Source organism: Chiloscyllium punctatum, chromosome 7, assembly GCF_047496795.1.
Source record: "Chiloscyllium punctatum isolate Juve2018m chromosome 7, sChiPun1.3, whole genome shotgun sequence".
NCBI lineage: Eukaryota > Metazoa > Chordata > Chondrichthyes > Orectolobiformes > Hemiscylliidae > Chiloscyllium > Chiloscyllium punctatum.
In genome coordinates, this window is record NC_092745.1 from 120,667,190 (window position 1) to 120,689,437 (window position 22,248).

Here is a 22,248-nt window from a genome sequence, read left to right on the forward strand (position 1 = left end):
ATGAGGAATTAGGCAGGTAAAGCAAGACCTCACAGGTTATAATTTCTGGATTACTCCCAGTGCCCCGTTTCCTAGTGAGAATAGCAATAGAAGGCGGCTGATGAATGTGTGGCTGAGGAGCTGGTGCGGCTGGGAGGGATTCACTGATTTGGATCATTGGAATCTCTTCTGGGGCAGAAATGAGTCAAAAATTGTGGCACTGGGAAAGCACAACAGGTCAGGCAGCATGGATGTTTCTGACATAAGCCCTTCATCAGAAAAGTGGGGGGTCGGGAAGGGGGCTGAGAGATAAATAGAAGGGTGGGGGTGAGGATGGGAGGAAGGCATCTGGGAAGGCGACAGGTAGATGAAGGTGGGGGATGTGATGATGGTGATTGATTGGAGCAGAGGGTGGAGTGGATATGTGGGAAGGAAGATGGATAGGTAGGACAGGCCAAGAGGACGGTGCCGAGTTAGAGAGTTGGATCTGGGATGAATTGGGGGGAGATGAGGAAACTGGTGAAGTCAACATTGATGCAGTGTGGTTGGAGGGTCCCAAGGTGGGAGATGAGGGATTAGAAGGATGGGTTGCACCTGAACTGAAGGAGGAGATACAGGAGAGCTACTCAGGAGGATTTAAACTGGCAAGGGATGGGATCCTAAGCAGTCATGAGAAGACAGCGACCTCCTATTGGGAAAAAGGCAGGGCAAGTGATTGAGGTTTTAGTGAGGGAACACTTTGGGACCAGTGACAATAATTCTAATAGCTTTAACATGGTCCACATTTTAAAGTTCTAAATTGGGGCAGGGCCAACATTGACCAAATTAGACAGGAACTTTCAAAAGTGGATTGAGGTTGGCTGATCGCAGGGAAAGGGACATCTGGCAAGTGGGAGGCTTTCAAAAGTGACATACCGTCAGGACCAGCATGTTCCTGTTAGTGTGAATGACAAGGTTGGCAGGGGTAGGGAACACTAGAAGACCAGGGATATTGAGGTCCTGGTCAAGAAGAAGGATGCATATGTCAGGTATAGAAGCTGGGATCAAGTGAACCCTTGAGGAGTACAGGGGTTGTAGAAGCATACTTAATATGGAAATCAGGAGGACAAAAAAGAAGATATCAAATGTAACCCAGGACATTGTGGGAAGCTAGGGAAAAAAATTGCGGAGCACCAAGTGGAGATATTTGTATCATCAACAGCCACGGGTGAGGAGCTGGAAAACCAGAAGGGGGCTAATTTTGTGCCATTATTTAAAAAGGCAGGAAAGAAGTGCCAGGGAATGTGAGCCTGACATCAGTGGTGGGTAAGTTGTTTTCTGGGATTCTCGGAGACACAATCTACATGTGTTTGTAAAGGCAAGAACTGATTAGGAATCGTTAACATGGCTTTGTGCGTGGGAAATCATGTCTCACAAACTTGATTGAGCTTTTTTGAAGAAGTGACCAAGAACATAGATGTGGGCAGAGTGGTTGATATTGTTTACATGGACTTGAGCAAAGCTCTTGACAAGGTTCTGCATGATAGCCTGGTTAATAAGGCTAGATCACATGGGATCCTGGAAGAGTTAGCCAATTGGATACAAAATTGGCTTGACATCTGGCAAGTGGGAGGCTTTCAAAAGTGACATCAGGACCAGCATGTTCCTGTTAGCCAGCGATTGATGGTAGAGGGTTATTGTTCAGACTGGAGGCCTATGACCTGCACTGTGTCCACTGTTGTTTGTCATTTATATAAATGATTTGGATGAGAATATAGCAGGCAAAGAAATTGAACCTTCAAATATAAGTGAAACGGCTTTTAGTATATGCACATGACTCTGCAGTGAGTTAACTCAAAGTGATTACAATTATATTGACTGTCCTTGAGCAATTTCCCTTCCTGCTTCACGCTCTTTTAGAAAGATGAAAAAAATAAGCTGTTTTATTAAGGACAGCCCTACCTCACTGAGGAAGTTTTAGGTCAATACATTTTCAACAACATGCTCCGAAAACTCTGCTCACATTTTGACAGCTACAAATTCCATCACAGCAGCTGAGACACAATGCACAATGATTTAAAAATAATTAACCAAGAACATTCAAAACAACTCTCAACATTCTAATAAAATAGTCAACTCCCCTATCATCAATATAGACAGACCCTTTATTAATTTCAAGGATTCAAAGCTGTGTCTATGCCAAAAATAAATCACTTATTCCCTGGATCATGTCCTATCTCTGTACCAAATTTCATAGAAACATAGAAAATAGGAACATAAGGAGGCCATTCAGCCCTTCGAGCCAGCTCCACTAATCAATATAATCATGATTGATCATTCAATTCAGTCCCCTTGTCCCCACTTCCGCTTCATACCCTCTAAGCCCTTTACCCCATGTCTAACTCTTTCTTGAAAACATTCAATGTTTTGCCCTCAACTGCTCTCTGTAGCAGAGAATTCCACAGGCTCATCTCTCCCTGGGTGAAGAAATGTCTCCTTACCTCAGTCCTAAATGACCTAGACTGTATCCTATAAATTGTGACCCCTGATTCGGGACTCTCCAGTTCTTTTGAAACATTCTTCCTGAATTTACCCTATCCTGTCCTGTTAGAATTTTATAGGTTTCTATGAGATCCCCCTTCTTTCTTTTATCATGAATATAATCTTAACTGATCCAATCTCTCTTCATACATCAGTTCTGCCGTCCCGGGCATCACTCTGGCAAACATCTAATGCAGTCCCTCCACGGCCAGAACATCTTTCCTCAGATAAGGAGACCAAAACTACACACAATACCCCAAGTGTGGTCTTACTAAGTCCTTGTACAGTTGCAGCAAACATCCCTGCTCCTATACTCGAATCCTCTCGCTATGACGACCAACATACCACTTGCCTTCTTTACTGCCTGCTGCACCTGTAATGCTTACTTTCAGTGATTAATGTACAAGGAAACCTATGTTTCATTGCATCTCCCCATTTCCTAGTCTATTGTCATTCAGATATAAAACTGCCTGCCTGTTTTTGTGGATAACCTCACATTTACCCACATTATACTGCATTTGCCATGCACTTGCCCACTAACTCAACTTGTCCACATCACACAAAATTATCTTTGAATTTTCCTTACAGTTTACTTTCTGACCCAGCTTTGTGTCTTCTGCAAACTTGGAGCTATTATATTTAGCTCTAAATCATTAATGTATATTGTGAAAAGCTCGGGTCCAAGCACTGTTCTCTGTGGTACCTCACTAGTTACTGTTTGTACTCAGAAAAAGAACCCATCCAATAGTCTTCAAGATATAAGGTTTACAAAAAGATTAGTAAAGAAAGGAGAAAACTTATCTTAAACGGTGGACACAATCATACTGAAATCCAGAAGGAAGAATCCAGTAAGATAGAAGTAATTTATATAAAATCAGATAATGGAAATACACAGCAAGTCTAGCAGCATCTGTGGAGGGACAATGTTACTCATAACCAGCCACTTTCTCTTTATTTAAATCTAATATCTTATTGTCTTATATGTCTCTTGCATGTTTCCTTTCATAACCCTTTTTTTAGTGGCTTCTATAAGTTGCTTTGTGGCCCTTTGTTGGTCTTTATTCTGTGGAATCCACACTGTTCTTTGCTTTAATTTTATGCTGTTCCTTAGCTCCTTTTAGATGTTCGTAGCTTCTCCTTCTCACGGTGACAAACTGCTTCTTTGAACACCATCCATTGCTCCTCAGCAAAGCCAGTTCTCCCTGGCAGTTAGTGAACGCTTTCACTCCTTATTGGCTTTTGTTTGTGAATAGGAGAGTGAGGACTGCAGATCAGAGCTGAAAATGTGTTGCTGGAAAAATGCAGCAGGTCAGACAACATCCAAGGAGCAGGAGAATCAACGTTTCAGGCATGAGCCCTTCCTGAAGAACCATGGTGGCACAGTGGTTAGCACTGCTGCCTCACAGCGCCAGAGACCCGGGTTCAATTCCTGCCTCAGGCGACTAAAGGTGTGGAGTTTGCACATCCTCCTGGTGTCTGCGTGGGTTTCCTCTGGGTGCTCCGGTTTCCTCCCACAGTCCAAAGATGTGTAGGTCAGGTGAAGTGGCCATGCCAAATTGCCTGTAGTGTTAGATAAGGGGTAAATGTAGGGGTGTGGGTGGGTTGCGCTTCGGTGGGGCGGTGTGGACTTGTTGGGCCAAAAGGCCTGTTTCCACACTGTAAGTAATCTAATCTACTCTGACTCAGAAGTGAGTGTCACCAGTAAGTGAAGTTGACACTGTAAAACTTAAAAATAAGGTTAAGTAGAAAGGTCACAGATCTTGTATAAATATCAAGGTGAAATGGATGTAACACAGTGACAGCAAAGGTGGGATTCAATCAGGAGAAAGCTGACCACAGAGATAGTGAGTTTTTTTTCCATCTTCCATCATTCTTTGCAAGAAAAACTACAGTGACAGCATCAAAGACTGTGAAATATCTGAAGCTATATTGAGAAACCCTGACCAATAATAAAAAGGCACAGCAATCAAACTAATGAAAAGAGCGAGATTTGCTCTCCATTCATGAACAGCAGATTTAATGTCAGACAATTTGACAATGGGCATTTTGATATTGCTATGCTGCCATCTAGTGACCATAATACAGCTTGCTGCAATTTATTATTCTCTTGGCACTGCGTGTTGCCATTATGTGGAGGTGCCAGTGTTGACTGGATTGGACAAGGTCAGAAGTCACACAAACCAGGTTATAGTCCAACAGGTTTATTTGAAATCACAAGCTTTCAGAGCAACACTCTTTCATCAGGTGAATGAATTCACCCGAACAATGGAGCTAGTACTCCAAAAACCTGTGATTTCAAATAAACCTGTTGGACTATAACCTGATGTCGTTTGACACTTGAAGCTGCATTCTGCACCAGGCCTTTTTCCCTGTACAGCATAGTGTACTTAATCTGAAAATGTGACAGTTTGCATGAATTACTGAAGTAACAGACCGACTGTTTCGAGTCAAGCTCTTAAAATTAAAACCATTTTCACAGCCTCTTCGTAACATCATTCTAATATAATGATGGATTATCAGATAATAAAATTGTTTTAGAGGACATGTTGGATAAATTTTCTCTATTTCATTTATTGAACCTCAAGAACACCTCATGTGTATCTGCTATGACAGTTTTGACAGTTTGCCATGCTTGTACACAGTTCCGAAACTGTTAGCAAATGCTAAGCATCTTTAACTGATTTGTTCAACGTAGCAACAGGAACATAAATCTCCAAATAAACCTCAGCACTAACACAGTCTACTTGCACAAATTGATCAAAAGCACACACTAATGCGAGTTTGGACAAAGTTCAGGAAATGGGCACATTTGAACATAGCTAACTTCAAAATGAATCAATGTGGCTATTTTTGTTCTGTTTCATTTAGTAAAATTAAAGACAGCACTGCCTTTAAGAGTGATCCTTCTTTCACATTACCGCTGTCAGAAAGTACTGAGGAAAGGAATCAGAGAGGTTTGGGTAGGCAATGGCTTATGAGTGTATACAATCGTTTTCTAAAGAATTTTTATTATCAGGTGACTATCCTGTTGATGATTGATCTTAATGTCAAAAGGGTCAAAACAGAATCTAGCCAATTCTGGTGATGTTGCTGATGGCTGAAACACTCAAAACAGATCAGAAAAACAGTGGAACATGTGCAGCACCTCAACTGAGATAAACATCTGTTAATGAAAAGCTGGAATCTGCAAAGACAAAGACATTTCAGTTATAAAAGCAGCATTATTTACTCACATAAATAACTCCCTCACACAAACTGCTTTCAAAATCATCAGTAGCTTTGCAGATATATACTAACATGCTGCAAATTCTATGAAGACATTTCAAACACATGCAGCTCAATGTTTCAATCCACTTTTGCTCTCAGTTACTGTGTGTCCCCCACATTTCTTGGTTTCTCACTTTAGCGTTTTTAGGAATTTTAGAATCATACTCTAGGAATAGAAGAACAGGAGGAGGCCAATCAGTCCCTCAAATCTGTTGCCTTCTTCAACAACATTATGACAGATCCATATACTAAGGATGGAGAAGTCTCCTGGCCCTGATGGAATGCACCTCAGGGTACTAAAAGAGATGGCGGGAGAAATAGCAGGTGGACTGGTGGTAATTTTCCAAAATTTGCTGGACTCTGGGGCAGTCCCAGCAGATTGGAAAATAGCAAATGTGACGTCATTGTTTAAAAAGGGAAGCAGACAAAAGATGGGGACTTGTAGACCAGTGAGCTTAATCTCTATAGTGGGGAAAATGCCTGAGTCTATTATCAAGGAAGAAATAGCAGGGCATCTTGAAACAAATTGTCCCATTGTGTAGTCACAACATGGGTTCTTGAATGGCAGGTCATGCTTCACAAATCTTTTGAAAATTCTATGAAGACATTTCAAACACATGAGGCTGCTGCATAAGATAAAGATGCATGGTGTTAGGGGTAGAGTATTAATGTGAATAGAGGATTGGTTGACTAACAGGAAGCAAAGCATGGGGATAAATGTGTGCTATTCTGGTGGCAATCAGTGACTCGTGATGTGCCTCAGAGATCGGTGTTGGGAGCAAAATTATTTACAATCTATATAGATAATTTGGAGTTGGGAATCACGTGTAAGGTGTTAAAATTTACCAATGACACGAGGATGAGTGCAGGGCAAAGTATACAGAGGACCGTGAAACTTTACAGAGGCACATAGATACATGAGCGAGTGGGCAAATGTGTGGCAGATGGAATATAATGTTAATAAATGTGAAGTCATACAATTTGGTAGGAGTAACAGAAAAATAGATGATTACTTGAATGGTAAAAAGTTGCAACATGCTGATTTGCAGAGGGACCTGGGTGTCCTTGTGCATGAATCGCAGAAGGTTGCGCTGCAGTACAAGTAATTAGGAAGGCAAATGGAATTTTGTCCTTCATTGCTAAAGGGGTTGAGGTTAAAAGCAGAGAGGTAATGTTAGAGCTGTATCTAGTGCTGGTCAAGCCACACCTGGAATACTGTGTGCAGATTTGTTCTCCTTCCTTAAGAAAGGATGAATTGCCACTGGAGGGGGTGCAGAGGAGGATCACTAATTTGATTCCGGAATTGAGGGGGTCGACTTATGAGGAGAGGTTCAGTAGACTGGGACTGTACTCATTGGAATTTAGAAGAATGACGGGGGATCTTACAGAAACATATAAAATTATGAAGGGAATTAATAAAATAAAGTAGAGAGGGTGTTTGCGCTGGTAGGTGAAACTAGGACAAGAGGGCATAGCCTGAAAATTAGAGGAAGCAGGTTTATAACTGAACTGAGAAGGAACATATTCACCTAGAGGGTTGTTAATCTATGGAATTCCTTGCCTAGGGATGTGGTTGATGGTACTTCAGTAATTGCTTTTAAAGCTAAGGTAGATACTTTTTTGAAAAATAAAGGAATTAAGGGATATGGTGAAAACGATGAAGTGGAGCTGAGGCCATGAAAAAAATCAGCCACAATATTATTGAATGGCGGAGCGGGCTCGAAGGGCCTAGTTCTTATGTAATGTTCAGATACCCTTTAACATACTGAATAAAAATCACTTTACACACCTCATTTTTTAAAAGCAAATTTGACCAAGCATTAATTTCTACCTATGGAGTAGATTTTCAAACTTCTACTATCGTTTTTCTTAACTTTTCCACTAGAAGGACCAGCCCTAAGTTTTAGACAATCCTACAATTTGGTGCTACTGCATAGTTTATAAGTGAAACGAAGTGAAGCAACATGCACAAAACTTCACTTGGTTGAATTGCAAGCTCTCTTCTGCATTCTGAGTTGACCTCCTTGCCCCTTTAACAAAATAATTACTGGAAATAACTTAGTCGAGCAGATGACACATTTCAATATAATCTCATGAAAGAAACTGAATAATGAAAAGATTAAAGATAGATTTGCATGCATATTATGCCTGGCACTACATTGGGAGGCGAAGACTCAGTGTACTTTATAGCTAGTTAAGTACTTCTGAATTGTAGTCATTGCTGTAGTGCAAGAAATACATCATATTGAATGGTAGGTTCTTTATGTTCCTGTCACATTTCTGGGTTGACAGACATTTCTGGTATAGTTTACAGATGAAGTACATACAAACCAAAAGAAAACCTCACAGCTCTGTTACATCAGTTATTTCAAAGCTTAGGTTTTCCCCATTTTAACTACAGAGACATTTCAGGACACGCTCAGGAGAATTATCTCTGAACCACTGGCAGGAAGCATACTGTCCAGGTGCATAACAGCCCGGTGTGGCAATTGGTCTGCCCAGAACCGCAAGAAACTGCTGAAGGTGGTTTACACAGCCCAGACCATCACAGAAGCCAACCTCCCATCCATGGACTCCATTTACCCTTCTCGTTGCCAGAGAAAGGCGTTCAACATCAAGATCCATCCCATCCCAGCAATGCTCTCCTACAACCTCTTCCATCGGGCAGAAGATACTTGAACACACACAGGTTCAAGAACAGCTTGTTCCCTGCCATTATTAGACTGACAAATGGAATAAGTTCAAATAATGCTGATCCTGTTAATGTTGACCTTGTCTAGCACAAGTCCTGTGCAGTGTAACCTGTATGCCTTACTCTGTCCCAGTTATCTTTCACTCTATGATCTGTCTGTACTGCTCACAAACAAAGCTTTTCACTGTATTTTAGTACACGTAACTGTCAAATCAATCAAAGTCTCGCAGTTATGATCTTGAAATGACTTCAAACACGTATTTACATCAAACCACTATAAAGCAACAGATCCCAAAGCATTCTTCACCACCAATTAGTTTTAATTCTCATTCATTCCATCAGATTATTGATTGTTATCAAATGTGAAAGCATGGCCTTACAGTTGAATTCAAAGGATTGGTACTATTCAAGGCAGTCATTTCATCACATTGACAAATTCGATAATTGATAGCCCGGTTGATTATTTTCTATCCCATCAACGATTGCCATTTTTGTGTGAGAGCTCCCTTTTGGCTTGCCAACATAACTTCATCAGTTTTAGACTATAACCCCCAGGAGTGCCAACTGAGTTATCACATTTACAAGATACAGGTAAACATGTAATTACTTAGATTAACAAAATTTAGAGATAGTCAAACCATTGTTCAGATAATATATTTAAAATACTATTAGCTATAATTTGTTTGCCTGTTTAATATTTCATAATTGTTTTGAGCACGTACCATAGATCCTACGACAAAGTAAATCTGTTTGTGCTTATGGCACTGTTTCAGTACAAATCAAAGTGGTCTGTTTTTATTCTTGGGTCCAGCAGCTCCTTTTATGATTTCCCCATCTCAGCATCTTCAATATCTTAGCTATTATATCAAAAAACATTTACGCAGCCTTAGGCAGACCTATACAAAAGACTTGCTTTGACAGTGTTTTTCATGACCACAGAATGCCCCAAAGTATTTTACAGAGAATGAAGTATTTGGGAAGTGCACTGTTGTAGCATAGGAAACACGGAAGCCAATTTGTGCTTAAGAAATGTCTACAATCAGCTATTTAATATTTTTGCGACACTGACTGAGGATAGACTGTTTGAAATAGTGCAGTAGAAAATTCCCACATCCATCTGAGGAATTTGGCTTGGCAGTCAAAGGGGAAAGAGGCTGGAAGCAGCAAAGGGGCAACTAAATGGATAATCACTAGTTTACAGACAAAACAATAGCGCAACATTGGTTGCATTCACTGTGAAGCTGGGGAAGAAAAGTTTAAGGTGACAGGGTGTTATGAAATAAACTTTTGGGGAAGTTTTCTGCAGTAGGAAAACAGGAATGCACAAGGACGCTTGATGCTCGATGAGGTCCACCCAGGTGTATGTGATACAGAGTTAAACCAATATTAAGTGAAACATGCTAAAGTCAACAGATGTTGCAACTTGAGAATCAAGAAGTAGTCACACAGGGTTATTCTCAGCTTTTTCCAACACAGCACATACTGATTTTTAGCATTGACCTGAATAATAAGCTCTGGTAAATATGACCTCTATTTATTATTTCAAAGGGCATTTCTGAGAAAACAATATTTCTTCAATACTACACACTGCAGGTTCTGCAGCAAAAAAAGTATTTATTTAGATGAAACCGCTCATGACTGAAGAATGCCCCAAATAACTAAGTCTACCCTACACAAGCCTGAGATCATACAAAACTCACATTATTTAGGTCTTAACTTTCACCAAGTCCTACTCCTTTATCATTGCTGACATATATCAGTCAAACAAAAATAAAAATTTACTGATTTAAAATATGCATCCTAGTTTTCAAATCTTCCTATGGCTGCAACCTCCCCTATCTCTGTAAACCCATCCACACCCACAATCCTCCATAATACTTCTTTTAATCTAATGTTGGCCTCATTGAGCACCCCCAATTTTAATCTCTATACAATTTACGATTGCACCTTCAGTAGCAGAGGCTCTAAAATCTGGGAGTTTGTGAAATCACAGATAGATAGTGGCCTATTGGCATTAGCACTAAGCTATTATTCCAGAGATCTTGGTAATGTTCTGGGGTCTTGGGTTCAAATCCTACAAAGAGCAATAAATGTCTGGAATTCGGAATCTAATGGTGATCCTAAACAATTGTCAGAAAATGTCCTTTATGGAAAGAAACTGCTGTCTTTACCTGGTCTGGCCTCCAGACCCATGGCAATGTTTGGTGAAATCTGACTGCAATTAGGGATGAGTAATAAATGCTGGTCTGGCCAGTGATACCCACATCCCATGAATTAATTTTAAAAACTCCCCCAACAATGTGTTTCCTTCCTTTGAGGCACTCCTCAAAACCTACCAAGCTTTTGACCACCTGCCTACACCTCTCTGTGTCACTCAATATATTATTTTGTTTCATAATGCTTCTGTCATGCCCCTCAGGTCATTTTGTTATATTAAAGCTGTTAGAAAAATACTAGTTAAGTCTTTCTTTCAGACGGTGCATCACAGAAGTCAATTCAATCGATATTTATCAGCGTGGGTGTTTGAAGCTAGCTCTGAAATGGATATGTCAAAGTTACAGATACCAAAGGACATACAGATTACAATGCAAAGAGTTTGTACAGCTTTCTTTATTAGGGAACATTTGCACCAAGGAAACTGAAAAACTACAAACAAAAACTAAAACAGAAGAATCATCTCTAACTGATTCTATGAAAAGTGTCAAGACATTAATTTTTCTTACAATGCACAAATGAATCCAAAATGTACACTTTTTTTACAACATGGACCGTGGTAAGGAAGGCACTATTCAGCTGCTTATGTTTTAAAACAGTTATATAGAGCACAATCCATGTTTTCCAGTATTTACATTCTGTACCTTATATATTTCATGCCTTCAGCACCTACGTTATGCTCCTTGCATGATGAGAAACAACGATGAGAATAACATCATTCATACACTGGAACATAAATTTCACCCCGTCTTTAAATATACAGCAAACATCTAAAATCTTAAAAATCTAACACCAAATATTGAGAATCCCAAAACCAGATACGCAATAAATTTAGGAAATGTACTTTATAGTGGTTAATGATAAATGCCCCACCCTCCCCATTGTTATCAGTGTGTAGGGATTACAGCTCCTCAAAGGCATCAGCAGCTCCATTTTTTAAAAGTTCATTGTGGACATTGCTGGCCAGGCAAGCATTTATTGCCAATCCCCAATTGCCCAGAGGGCAGTTAAGAGTTAACACATTGCTGTGTGTCTGGAGTCACATGTAGGCCAGACTAAGTAAGGACAGCAGTTTCCTTCCCTAAAGGACATTAGTGAACCTGATGGGTTTTCCCATCAGTCAACAATGGTTTCATGGTCATCATTAGACTCTTAATTCCAGATTTCTTTTTAAATTGAATTCAAATGCCACCATCTGTGATGGCAGGAATCAAAACCAGGTCCCCAGAACATTACCTGGTTTTCTGGATTAACAGTTTAGCGATAATACCACTAGGCTATTATCTCTCTCAGAACAGAGAGAATATTAAAATGAATACAAATTCAACATGTGCCTCTTGAGGGCCTTCATAGTAACGAAATCTTAAGCACAATTTTGGGAAAATTAAAAATATTGTTTTGCTGCTGCTACAAAGTTCAAAAGATGGTTACCAGCTCAATTGAATCTATGTTACTCAACTGGACCTTATGGTTTCACCTTCTGTCCATATCAGCATCCTGCAGCAGCACAGAATGGCAAGGCTAACCAACTAGCTGTCCTGCTGCCTTCCTGCCAACTGCTGAAACAGCCAACCGGCTGATAGTTCTTCAGCTTGGAGTGCAAAATAGTTACCAAGAAGGGACAGGACATGGCTAAGTAGCCAATGCTTTCAATCCTCTGCTCTCCTAGTTAGTACATTTGACGTGGTCGCATTCGAGGCTAGTTTGAAATACATTTTTGTTAACTGCACAGAATTATTCATAGAGTCATCATACCATGATGGTTTGGGAGCTTCTATCCATTTTAACTATTGCTCCTACTCTTTTGGTGCAGAAGTGGGTGCCACTGCTGCACATGATTTTTTTTGACACTACTTGCCAACTGCCAAGAGCCCCATCTACATCTTTAACTCAACTGAGAAAAGTAGCTCAGCTTGCACTGGGATAGGGCAATGACCGACTGTCCGACCTTCACAACCATGAATGGATTTACTGTCCAGCAGAAAATGCAGCCTCAAGCCACCCACATTTTAAAATACTGGTTGATTAATCCTAGGAGGGGACAAATTTTTAAAAGAGACAAAACAAACACAAAGCGGCGAAGTATCTGCAAAGATTGCAGGGGTTGGGACAGATTTTCTCAATTGTTAGCATGCATGTGAGAGAGAATGCAAGGAAATCACTCGTGTAAAATTCAGCAGTGCAATGGACTGACTGAAAACATAGCAAGCCTATTGGATATATCATTTCATTTGCGAGAAAAGTACATTTAGAAATGCAATACATTAATCTATATAACTTTTTAAACTGGGATGGGAAATAACAATGAAAACCTACTAACACTGTTTCAACCAGAAGGGAAATTAAGCGATGGTGAGATTAATTAACACTGAATATTTCCCTCCACTGGGCAAACACCATTATCTGCTTAAAAAGTTTGCTTTCTAACTGCAGGTCTGTGTAGCCATAATTGTAATGCAGCACATTGTCAAAGATGGCATTTCTGTAAGCTCCAGGTCTCTGCAATGTAGTTTTGCCTTTTGCCATATTATTCTCCATGATACAAACAAGCGAGGAAATTCAAGCTTACAAATCTAAATTGACACAAAGTATCTAACAAAAGGGTGTATAGTATGTTGGATGCTACGTGTTCAGTTACACCACCTGTAATAAAATTGGTGTGAAATAAATACTTCAAACTTTTTGTAACCTTTTGGTCCAAACACATAAAAAGTGCAATATGTACAGCATTTTGTCTTTTCTCTTACTGTGAAATTACAATACTTTGAAACACTTTAGAAAGCACCCTAGTAAAAAATAGTTCTACAGGTAAAAGTTTACAAGACACAGGAGTCCCTAAAACATACCACAATCTGATTAGTAATAATGACAGAATGCCATCTACACAACTGGTGCGCTGTTTGTGTAAACGGATTTCCTTGCTCATTCGTCCATTAATGCACCTAATGCTTGACCCTAAAATCTTTACAGATGCAAGTGGTTCACTGCAGATTTGATACAAACTGTAGAACAAGATTTCTTTTCTGCTCTTATTGGGGAAAAAAAATCATTAGACTGTTCAAGGTAACAACTGATTCAGCAGAAAGACATTTTTGATGCAGTTCTTCAGGTCACTGTAGTGAAAACTGTTTTTAAGTTGCTTTAGGATAGATTTTTTCATAGAAAAAGCTCTTGCTAAGGAGGTAAAGTTCACCATCCTTTTCTCTCACTGCGTGAGCTCTAATAAATTGAAACTGTTCCAGAGCAAACTCGTAGAACTCGTTTTCCATTTTCCAGATCTCAGACACTTGCAGTCTTGCAATGGTTTCTTTAGTAGGCAGTTTCTTCTCTGTTGTTTTTCTAAGATGAGATTTCTTTCCTGGTTGTAAATGAAGCAACAAGTCAGAAACAAAAAAATAGCTCAAGAAGTTTTAGCATTAAATGCACTTCTGCATGGGTTAAATTTGTAGGTTACTGTGGGTTTTACTTCAGTTGCAAAACTAAATTACAGGTTAGTTGAAGCAGAAAATATTACCAGTGAAAAAGATTAACAAAAGGTTTTGAGAGTTCATTACGCATGGACAACAGCACAAATCTTAGAGAAACCTGCTGTATTTTGTCAAATATTTTCACTTTTGATGTTCCTTCTTCGAAAGTGGGACAAAATCCGAAAGTAACACGACAAGCTAGAAAAACAAACAAACTGTAGGAAATGGCCTTGCAGTATCTATTGTTCTGGTCACATATTTGAAACACCATCACAGTAAATACTGCACCTGAGCTAAACTGATACATACACTTCAAGAAGGTCTCAACAGATATTGATGATTAATGGGAACTCTAGTCATATGCTCCCTACATCCTCAGCTTAATGACATTGAAGCCAATTGTATAGCTCTGAAGTGTCACTTAAGAGACTGGAGGATGGTGTTTCAACAGAGACAGGAACGATGCAAAATATTTTTGAACATAAGGGTTAACTGTGCAGTAGATATTTTCGTAAACTGGCTTAAAATATAGTAATTACTACCATTACATATGTTACAAAGATAATAAAGAGATAGGATGGCTTTTTTTTTTAAACTTAGCTTTAGTCTTTGTTGAAATCAATTACTGCTGATGTAGAATGGCCATGAAGAGGGAGGAGGTAACATCAAAGTTGCAACTGCGTCTCCTCCTTCATGGAAGGGTTTGGCTTGTTCACCACCTTGGCAGCTTCATGCAGTAAATTCATTGGAGTGGGACTATCAAGTTTTAGCATCTTTAACATTGCAGTGACATGCTGCTTATGTACAACTTTTACTCATTAACATTTTATAAGCTTTTGGCCATCATCTAAATTTCATGCCAACACAGCCAAATTTTTATTGTCTACCAACATATCTATTGACACATACCAAAAAAAAGCAAAGGACCTCATAAAAAGCCCTGTGGAACCCCAATGGAAACAATCTTCCAAACTTAAAAATACTCACTGACAACTGTCCCTTATTTCCTGTCACAAAAACAATTTTGGATCCAACTCTTCACTTTGACTCAGATGTTTATAGCAGAGGAGGAGACAAATCAGCATATTATGCCCCTATCAGTAAATGGAAGTCTGACGAAACCAATCCTATTTTCCAGTTCTTAACCCGCTCTCCTGAAGGCGATGGCACACAAGTGAATATCTAAATACTGGCAAAATGTTAAGAGTGTCTGATTCATTACAGACATTCTTTTGCTCCATTCTATGCAGAGAAATTAATTTGACTGGGCTTGTATTCATTAGCGTTTAGAGGAAGAATGGGGGGGGGGGGGCAGTGGGGAGATCAGATTGAAACATATATAATTCTCAATATATTGACTAGATACAGGGAGGATGTTTTATCAGTTGGGGAGTCTAGAACCAGATGTCATATATCTCAGAATATAGGGTAAGGCATTTAGGATTAAAATGAAGAAAGCTTTCTTCACTCACAGGGAAATGAACCTATAGAACTCTCTACCACAGAAGGATGTGGAGGAGGAGATGACGACCGAATGGTATTATCGCTGGACTGTAAAGTTCTGGAGATCCAGGTTCTAACACCATCACTGCAGATGGTGGAATTTGAATTCAATATAAATTAAGAAACTAATGATGACCATGAATCCATTCCTGATTGGCAGAAAAGCCCATCTGGCTCACGAATGTCCTTCAGGGAAGGAAACGGTCATCCCTACCTGATCTGACCTACATGTGACTCCAGATCCACAGAAATGTGGCTGACTCTTAACTGCCTTCTGGGCAATTAGGGATTGGCAACATTTCACACACATCATCCCTAATTGCAATGCCTCTTTTGGCATTCTCTTTTGAGAAAAGAAATACAAAGTAAACATTAAGAACCTTACTCGATTCATGCACAGGTTACCTCAGTGGTGCTGGAAAGATCGCATTCCTTGTTTCATTTATTCTGTGAGTTTGTGATCATGTTCCTTGATCTGGCTTGACAAGAGTTGCTTTTTTTTTACTTCTAGACCTACACGTTCTATATCCCTTCAAGTTTTAGACAGTATTGAGCCCATTGATATTTGGCTTTCTTTCTTCATCCTCTCCTTTCAGATCTTTGACACTCTAGGGCCCCTGGATCTGTTAGTTTCACCCTTTCTATTTAAGAGGCAACACTTGCTTTGAACCTCACACTTTCATTGAATTGCCCATGCTGACCAAGTTTCCAAGTCTAGACCAGTATGACTTGCTTGCGTTTGGCCAATATCCCTCTAAACCTTTCCTATTCCCATACTTATCTAAATATCTTTTAAATGCTGTAACTGTAACTGCATCAACCACTTCCTCTGGCAGTTCATTCCTCGCAAGAACAGTCTTTTGAATGAATTTGTTGTCCATCAGATTCCTTTAAAATATTTCTTCTCCCACCTTAAAGTGATGCCCCCTATTTTTGAACTCCTCCACTTCACGGAAAAGACTTTTGCCATTCACCTTATCCATGCCCATCATTTTATAAACCTTGATAAGGTTACCCCTTAACTTCCTACACTCCAGTGAATAAAGTCCCAGCTTATACAATCTCTCCTTTCAACTCAGTTCTGGCAACATCATGGTAAATCTTTTCTGAACTCTGCCTAAGATAATAATATCCTACCTAGGCAACCCCAACTGTACACAGTACTCCAAAAGTCTTACTTCTGTGGTAGGCAAAGTAATGGAAAGGGTACTGAGGGATAGGATTTACGAGTATCTGGAAAGACACTGCTTGATTAGGGACAGCCAGCACGGATTTGTGAAGGGTAGGTCTTGCCTTACAAGTCTTATTGAATTCTTCGAGGAGGTGACCAAGCATGTGGATGAGGGTAGAGCAGTGGATGTAGTGTACATGGATTTTAGTAAGGCATTTGATAAGGTTCCCCATGGTAGGCTTATGAGGAAAGTCAGGAGGCATGGGATAGAGGGAAATTTGGCCAATTGGATAGAAAACTGGCTAACCGGTCGAAGTCAGAGAGTGGTGGTAGATGGTAAATATTCAGCATGGAGTCCAGTTACAAGTGGAGTTCCGCAGGGATCAGTTCTGGGTCCTCTGCTGTTTGTAATTTTTATTAATGACTTAGAGGAGGGAGTCGAAGGGTGGGTCAGTAAATTTGCAGATGATACAAAGATAGGTGGAGTTGTGGACAGTGAGGAGGGCTGTTGTCGGCTGCAGAGGGACTTAGATATGATGCAGAGCTGGGCTGAGGAGTGGCAGATGGAGTTCAACCCTGCCAAGTGTGAGGTTGTCCATTTTGGAAGAACAAATAAGAATGCGGAATACAGGGTTAATGGTAGGGTTCTTGGTCAGGTGGAGGAACAGAGGGATCTTGGGGTCTATGTACATAGATCTTTGAAGGTTGCCACTCAGGTGGATAGAGTTTGTAAGAAGGCCTATGGAGTATTATCGTTCATTAGCAGAGGGATTGAATTCAAGAGTCGTGAGGTGATGTTGCAGCTGTACAGGACTTTGGTTAGGCCACATTTGGAGTACTGTGTGCAGTTCTGGTCGCCTCACTTTAGGAAAGATGTGGAAGCTTTGGAGAGGGTGCAGAGAAGATTTACCAGGATGTTGCCTGGAATGGAGAGTAGGTCGTACGAGGATAGGTTGAGAGTTCTCGGCCTTTTCTCGTTGGAACGGCGAAGGATGAGGGGTGACTTGATAGAGGTTTATAAGATGATCAGAGGAATAGATAGAGTAGACAGTCAGAAACCTTTTCCCCGGGTACAACAGAGTGTTACAAGGGGACATAAATTTAAGGTGAAGGGTGGAAGGTATAGGGGAGATGTCAGGGGTGGGTTCTTTACCCAGAGAGTGGTGGGGGCATGGAATGCGCTGCCCGAGGGAGTGGTAGAGTCAGATTCATTGGCGACCTTTAAGCGGCATTTGGATAGGTACATGGATGGGTGCTTAATCTAGGATAGAAGTTCGGCACAACATCGTGGGCCGAAGGGCCTGTTCTGTGCTGTATTGTTCTATTGTTCTATGTTCTAAAAGTGGCCTCATCAACGCCATGTACAACCTAAACATGATATTTAAATGCCTATACTCAAAGGTCCTCGCAATGAAAGCAAGTGCGCTAAATGCCTTTTTAAACAACCTGTCTATCTCTGATGCAACTTTCAAAGAATCATGTATCCGAACCTCTAGATCTTTCTGTTCAACAATACTACCCAAGGCCCTACCTGTAACTGTATAAGTCCTACCCTTGTTGTTGTACCAAAATGCAATATTTCACATTTATCCAAATTAAATACCACCTGCCACTCCTCAGCCCATTGGCCTAATTGACCAAGATCCTTTTGTAATCTTAGATAACCTTCGACATTGTTGCCTCTACCACCAATTTTGGTGTCATCCACAAACTTAGTAACTGTGTCTTCTAAAGTCTCATCCAAATCATTTATATAAATGATAAACAAAAGTGGACCCAGTACCAATCCCTGTAGAACAACAGTGGTTATAGGTGTGCAGTCTGTAAAACACCCCTCCACCATCACCCTCTATCTCCTACTGTTAAGCCAATTATGTATCCAATTAGCAAGCTCTTCCTACTTCCCATGTAATCTAACTTTACGAATTAGTCCACCATGCAGAACCTTGTCAAAGACTTTACTGAAGTCCATGTAGACAACACCTACTACTCTGGCCTTAAACGTTTTGGTTGCATTCTCAGAAAACTCAAGTTTGCGAGACAACATTTCCCACATATCTCCATGCTGACTATCCCTATTCAGTTCTGGCCGCTCCAAATGCATGTAAATCCTATTTCTCAGAATCCTCTCCAACAACTTACCCACCACTGATATCAGACTCACCGGCTTATAGTTCCCAGGCTTCACCGTGCAGCTTTCCTTAAACAAATACACAACATTAGCCACCATCCAGCTCTCTGGCACCTCACTCGTTGCAGTAGATGATACAAATAGCTCTGCTTGAATGTCTCCCATTAAAGTGGCACTGATGTATTGACAAGTAGTGATTCCAGAAGAAAGTGAGGACTGCAGATGCTGGAGATCAAAGCTGAAAATGTGTTGCTGGATAAGCGCAGGTCAGGCAACATCCAAGGAGCAGGAGGATCAACGTTTCGGGCATGAACCCTTCTTCAGGAAGTAGTGATTCCAGTCCACTTCAGCAAAATCATATTACCGCTTAGTAAAACTAGTTTTTCCCCAATTGAGAATTTTCTATCACTACCCTTAATCTAGCAGAGTTATGGTCACTTCCATCAAGGTGCTGTGGTGGCAAAGCAAAGCAGGTCAGGCAGCATCGAGGAGCAGAAGAGTCGACGCTTTGGGCATAAGCCCATCATCACTCCTGATGAAGGACTTGTGTCTGAAACATTGACTCTCCTGCTTCTTAGATGCTGCGCTTTTCCACTGCCACACTTTTCAACTCAGATCTCCAGCATCTGCAGTCCTCACTTTCTCCATCACGGTGCTCCCCACTAATATCTCTTTCATCTGTCCAGTTTCATTCTGAGCTAAAACTATGTCAAAGCCTCCTCACTGCTCTTGTTGGGCTTGCTGCATACCAGTTCCAATGATACTAACTTATCCATAATACTGACAGTCAAAACATGCTTGGAAACCAACCTCAGGTCTCAGATGACAATAGTTCCCAGTAGCCATTTTTCCAAATTTCTAAAATGGGCCAAAGGGCTGAGGAGTGGCAGATGGAGCTTAATTTGGAGGAAGGTGAGATATGCATTTTGGTAAAAACAAACAACGGCAGGACTTATACAATTAATGGTAGGGCCCTGGGTAGCATTGTCGAAGAAAGAGACCTAGAGGTTCAGATACATGGTTCTTTGAAAGTTACATCACAAGGAGATTGGGCGGTTAAGAGATTAGAACTACATTTCCAAGCATACATCATTTTCAGACAGACCTGTACGATATAGTTCTGTTGCTCCTCTAAAGAAGCGTGGTAAGACAGCTTCCAGGAGCATTATAAAGTCTTCTAATTCCTCAGTTATCCCGACAAGAAGATACTCGTTCACCAAATTGTATTTGGCTTGCTCCAAAGCCCATTTGCTTCCAACATTCCTATAAAGACAAAGAGTAATGGCAGTTGGTAGTATAGACAGAAAAAAGGATTTGTACAGATCCTTATATACTTTAATTACAACTGGAACAAAACAAGTAATTAATCTCTCTCTTTTCTGTTGCAGTTACAATCTTATTAAAAACATTGATGTTTAGGAGATAGGTCACAGATGCCACTACTTTTACAAAGGCGAATAATAAGCTTTTATTGACAACCCTTTCTCTTCAAGTCAGATGGGTAAACAGACAGACAGTCTGACAATACAAGTCACTGGGCATTTTATATCATTAACAGCCAGTTAGCTATCAACAGGGCCAGTAGAAAATCCCAGGCATATTGTGTAAATTAATGCTTAGCATAAATCCCACTGAGCGCTGCAATTTCTAAACTGTTTTTAAAAAATGCAAACTAAATCAGAATGTACTTTCGAGTAATACTGAACATAACCATGTTACAGTACCCATTCAAACTTAGAAGATGTCATTTGGTAATTATTCACATACAGCATAGTATTTTAAAGATTTATTTTTTTGAAATATAGGTCATTGACTATTTTACAGCAATGCTGCAGTTGCTGCTATTAGTCTGCAACACCAGTAACTCTTCTGTCTAGACATTCTAAACTTCTGGCTGTGCACAAGGTGTGAAATCCCACACTATGACAAATGGCCGAAATGCTTCTCAAAAGCTCAATGGCTAAGATTGCAGGAACATTCCAGAATCTAACCAAAAGGTTCTTGCTTTAAATATAAAATTTAATTACGGCTACCAGAGATTCACTGTTTTTCTGCAATGTTAGCTAGTCAGCACCTACTCTGACGACTCAAAAATTTACATCTCAAAAGATGTTTTGATGTTTCACTTTTATAAAATCTATTGGTTGGATTTTCTAAGGAGTGGCAGTTACAGTTATGTTGCCACTCAGCTCCAACACCTTTAAGAGTGAGTTCCAAACCTCTGGCAGGAGATTCTGATCTTGGAACCTGTAGAAATGTGGAATAAGCCTTCAATCCAACTGTGTCTTCATACTGCAGAATTGTTATGGAAAAGCAAAACATACTGGTTTCTTCACGGCAATAGTTGTCATATTGTGACTAAGTGTCGAGTAGCACGGATGGCTACTGAGATAGGGCAAGCATGTAAGGTAGGTGAAAGTTTGGGGTTTCAGGTGAGTGCCATGTCAAGGCCACCAGGTAAGCAACTGATGTTTAGGGTAGGTTAAGGGGATATGGCCTATCAGGGAGATTGGAAGTGTTGGTGGGGGTGGAAATGTAGGCAAAAATGAGGACTGCAGATGCTGGAAACCAGAGTTTAGATTAGAGTGGTGCTGGAAAAGTACAGGTCAAGCAGCATCCGAGGAGCAGGAATATCAACGGTTCGGGCAAAAGCCCTTCATCAGGAATGTATCAGGAAAGTGAGTGATGGGAGAGAGAGGAAGTGTTGGATTGCATGGGGCCAGCTTTGTTGACAGCAGCAGTTGGTGGGAGACACTTCTGAAAGCAGTGGTCTAAGAGTTTGATGACGTGTAGTCGAGGAGTGAATGAAATTTAGGAGTTAGTTTAGTACTTACGCAGGAGTTAGACTAGACTTTACATAGTTATGCAGGAAATGTTAGACTATCAATTTAAGTGTAGAGAAACCTTATGAATTCTCCAGTTCAAAAGGATACTTTCAGAGGAAAAGTGTAGGGAAATTGCCCAGAAAATCTTCAGTTTTCTGAGTAATTCCCTTGGAGTCTGTTATCTTGTGAATTCTGCAGGGTTCCAACACACAACTCTAGCCTGTTCTGCGCAAATGACTATCTGGCCACTGGTAAATCAGGGCCTATGCTTCTGTCAGATGAAGTTGAAATACTACAGTCACTTTTAACAGCAAACAACCTCCATTCAGAAAAACGTAATTGGAAAACCAAGCAGAAATCATTTAATATTGTTTTCTTCCCATTTATCACGCCTCCACAGATATATCAATGCAGAAGAACCTTGGCTTTCCATTAAGATGACGTGGGTTGTATGAAGAATGTGCCCTTGATGGCAAATC

The 22,248-nt window shown here is 40.3% G+C and overlaps 1 protein-coding gene across 1 annotated transcript in view; it reads right to left on the reverse strand.

Moving 5' to 3' along the window:
* Positions 1-11,050: 11,050 nt before the first annotated feature.
* Positions 11,051-22,248, reverse strand: part of LOC140480097 (heparan sulfate 2-O-sulfotransferase 1) — a 200,771-nt gene continuing 189,573 nt past the window's right edge. The window contains exons 6-7 of the mRNA XM_072574740.1: positions 20,050-20,207; positions 11,051-14,030 (exon numbers count right to left, since the gene is read on the reverse strand). Coding sequence (XP_072430841.1) covers positions 13,804-14,030; positions 20,050-20,207 — 385 coding nt within the window. The 3' untranslated portion in view covers positions 11,051-13,803. The remainder of the gene's footprint in view (positions 14,031-20,049; positions 20,208-22,248) is intronic.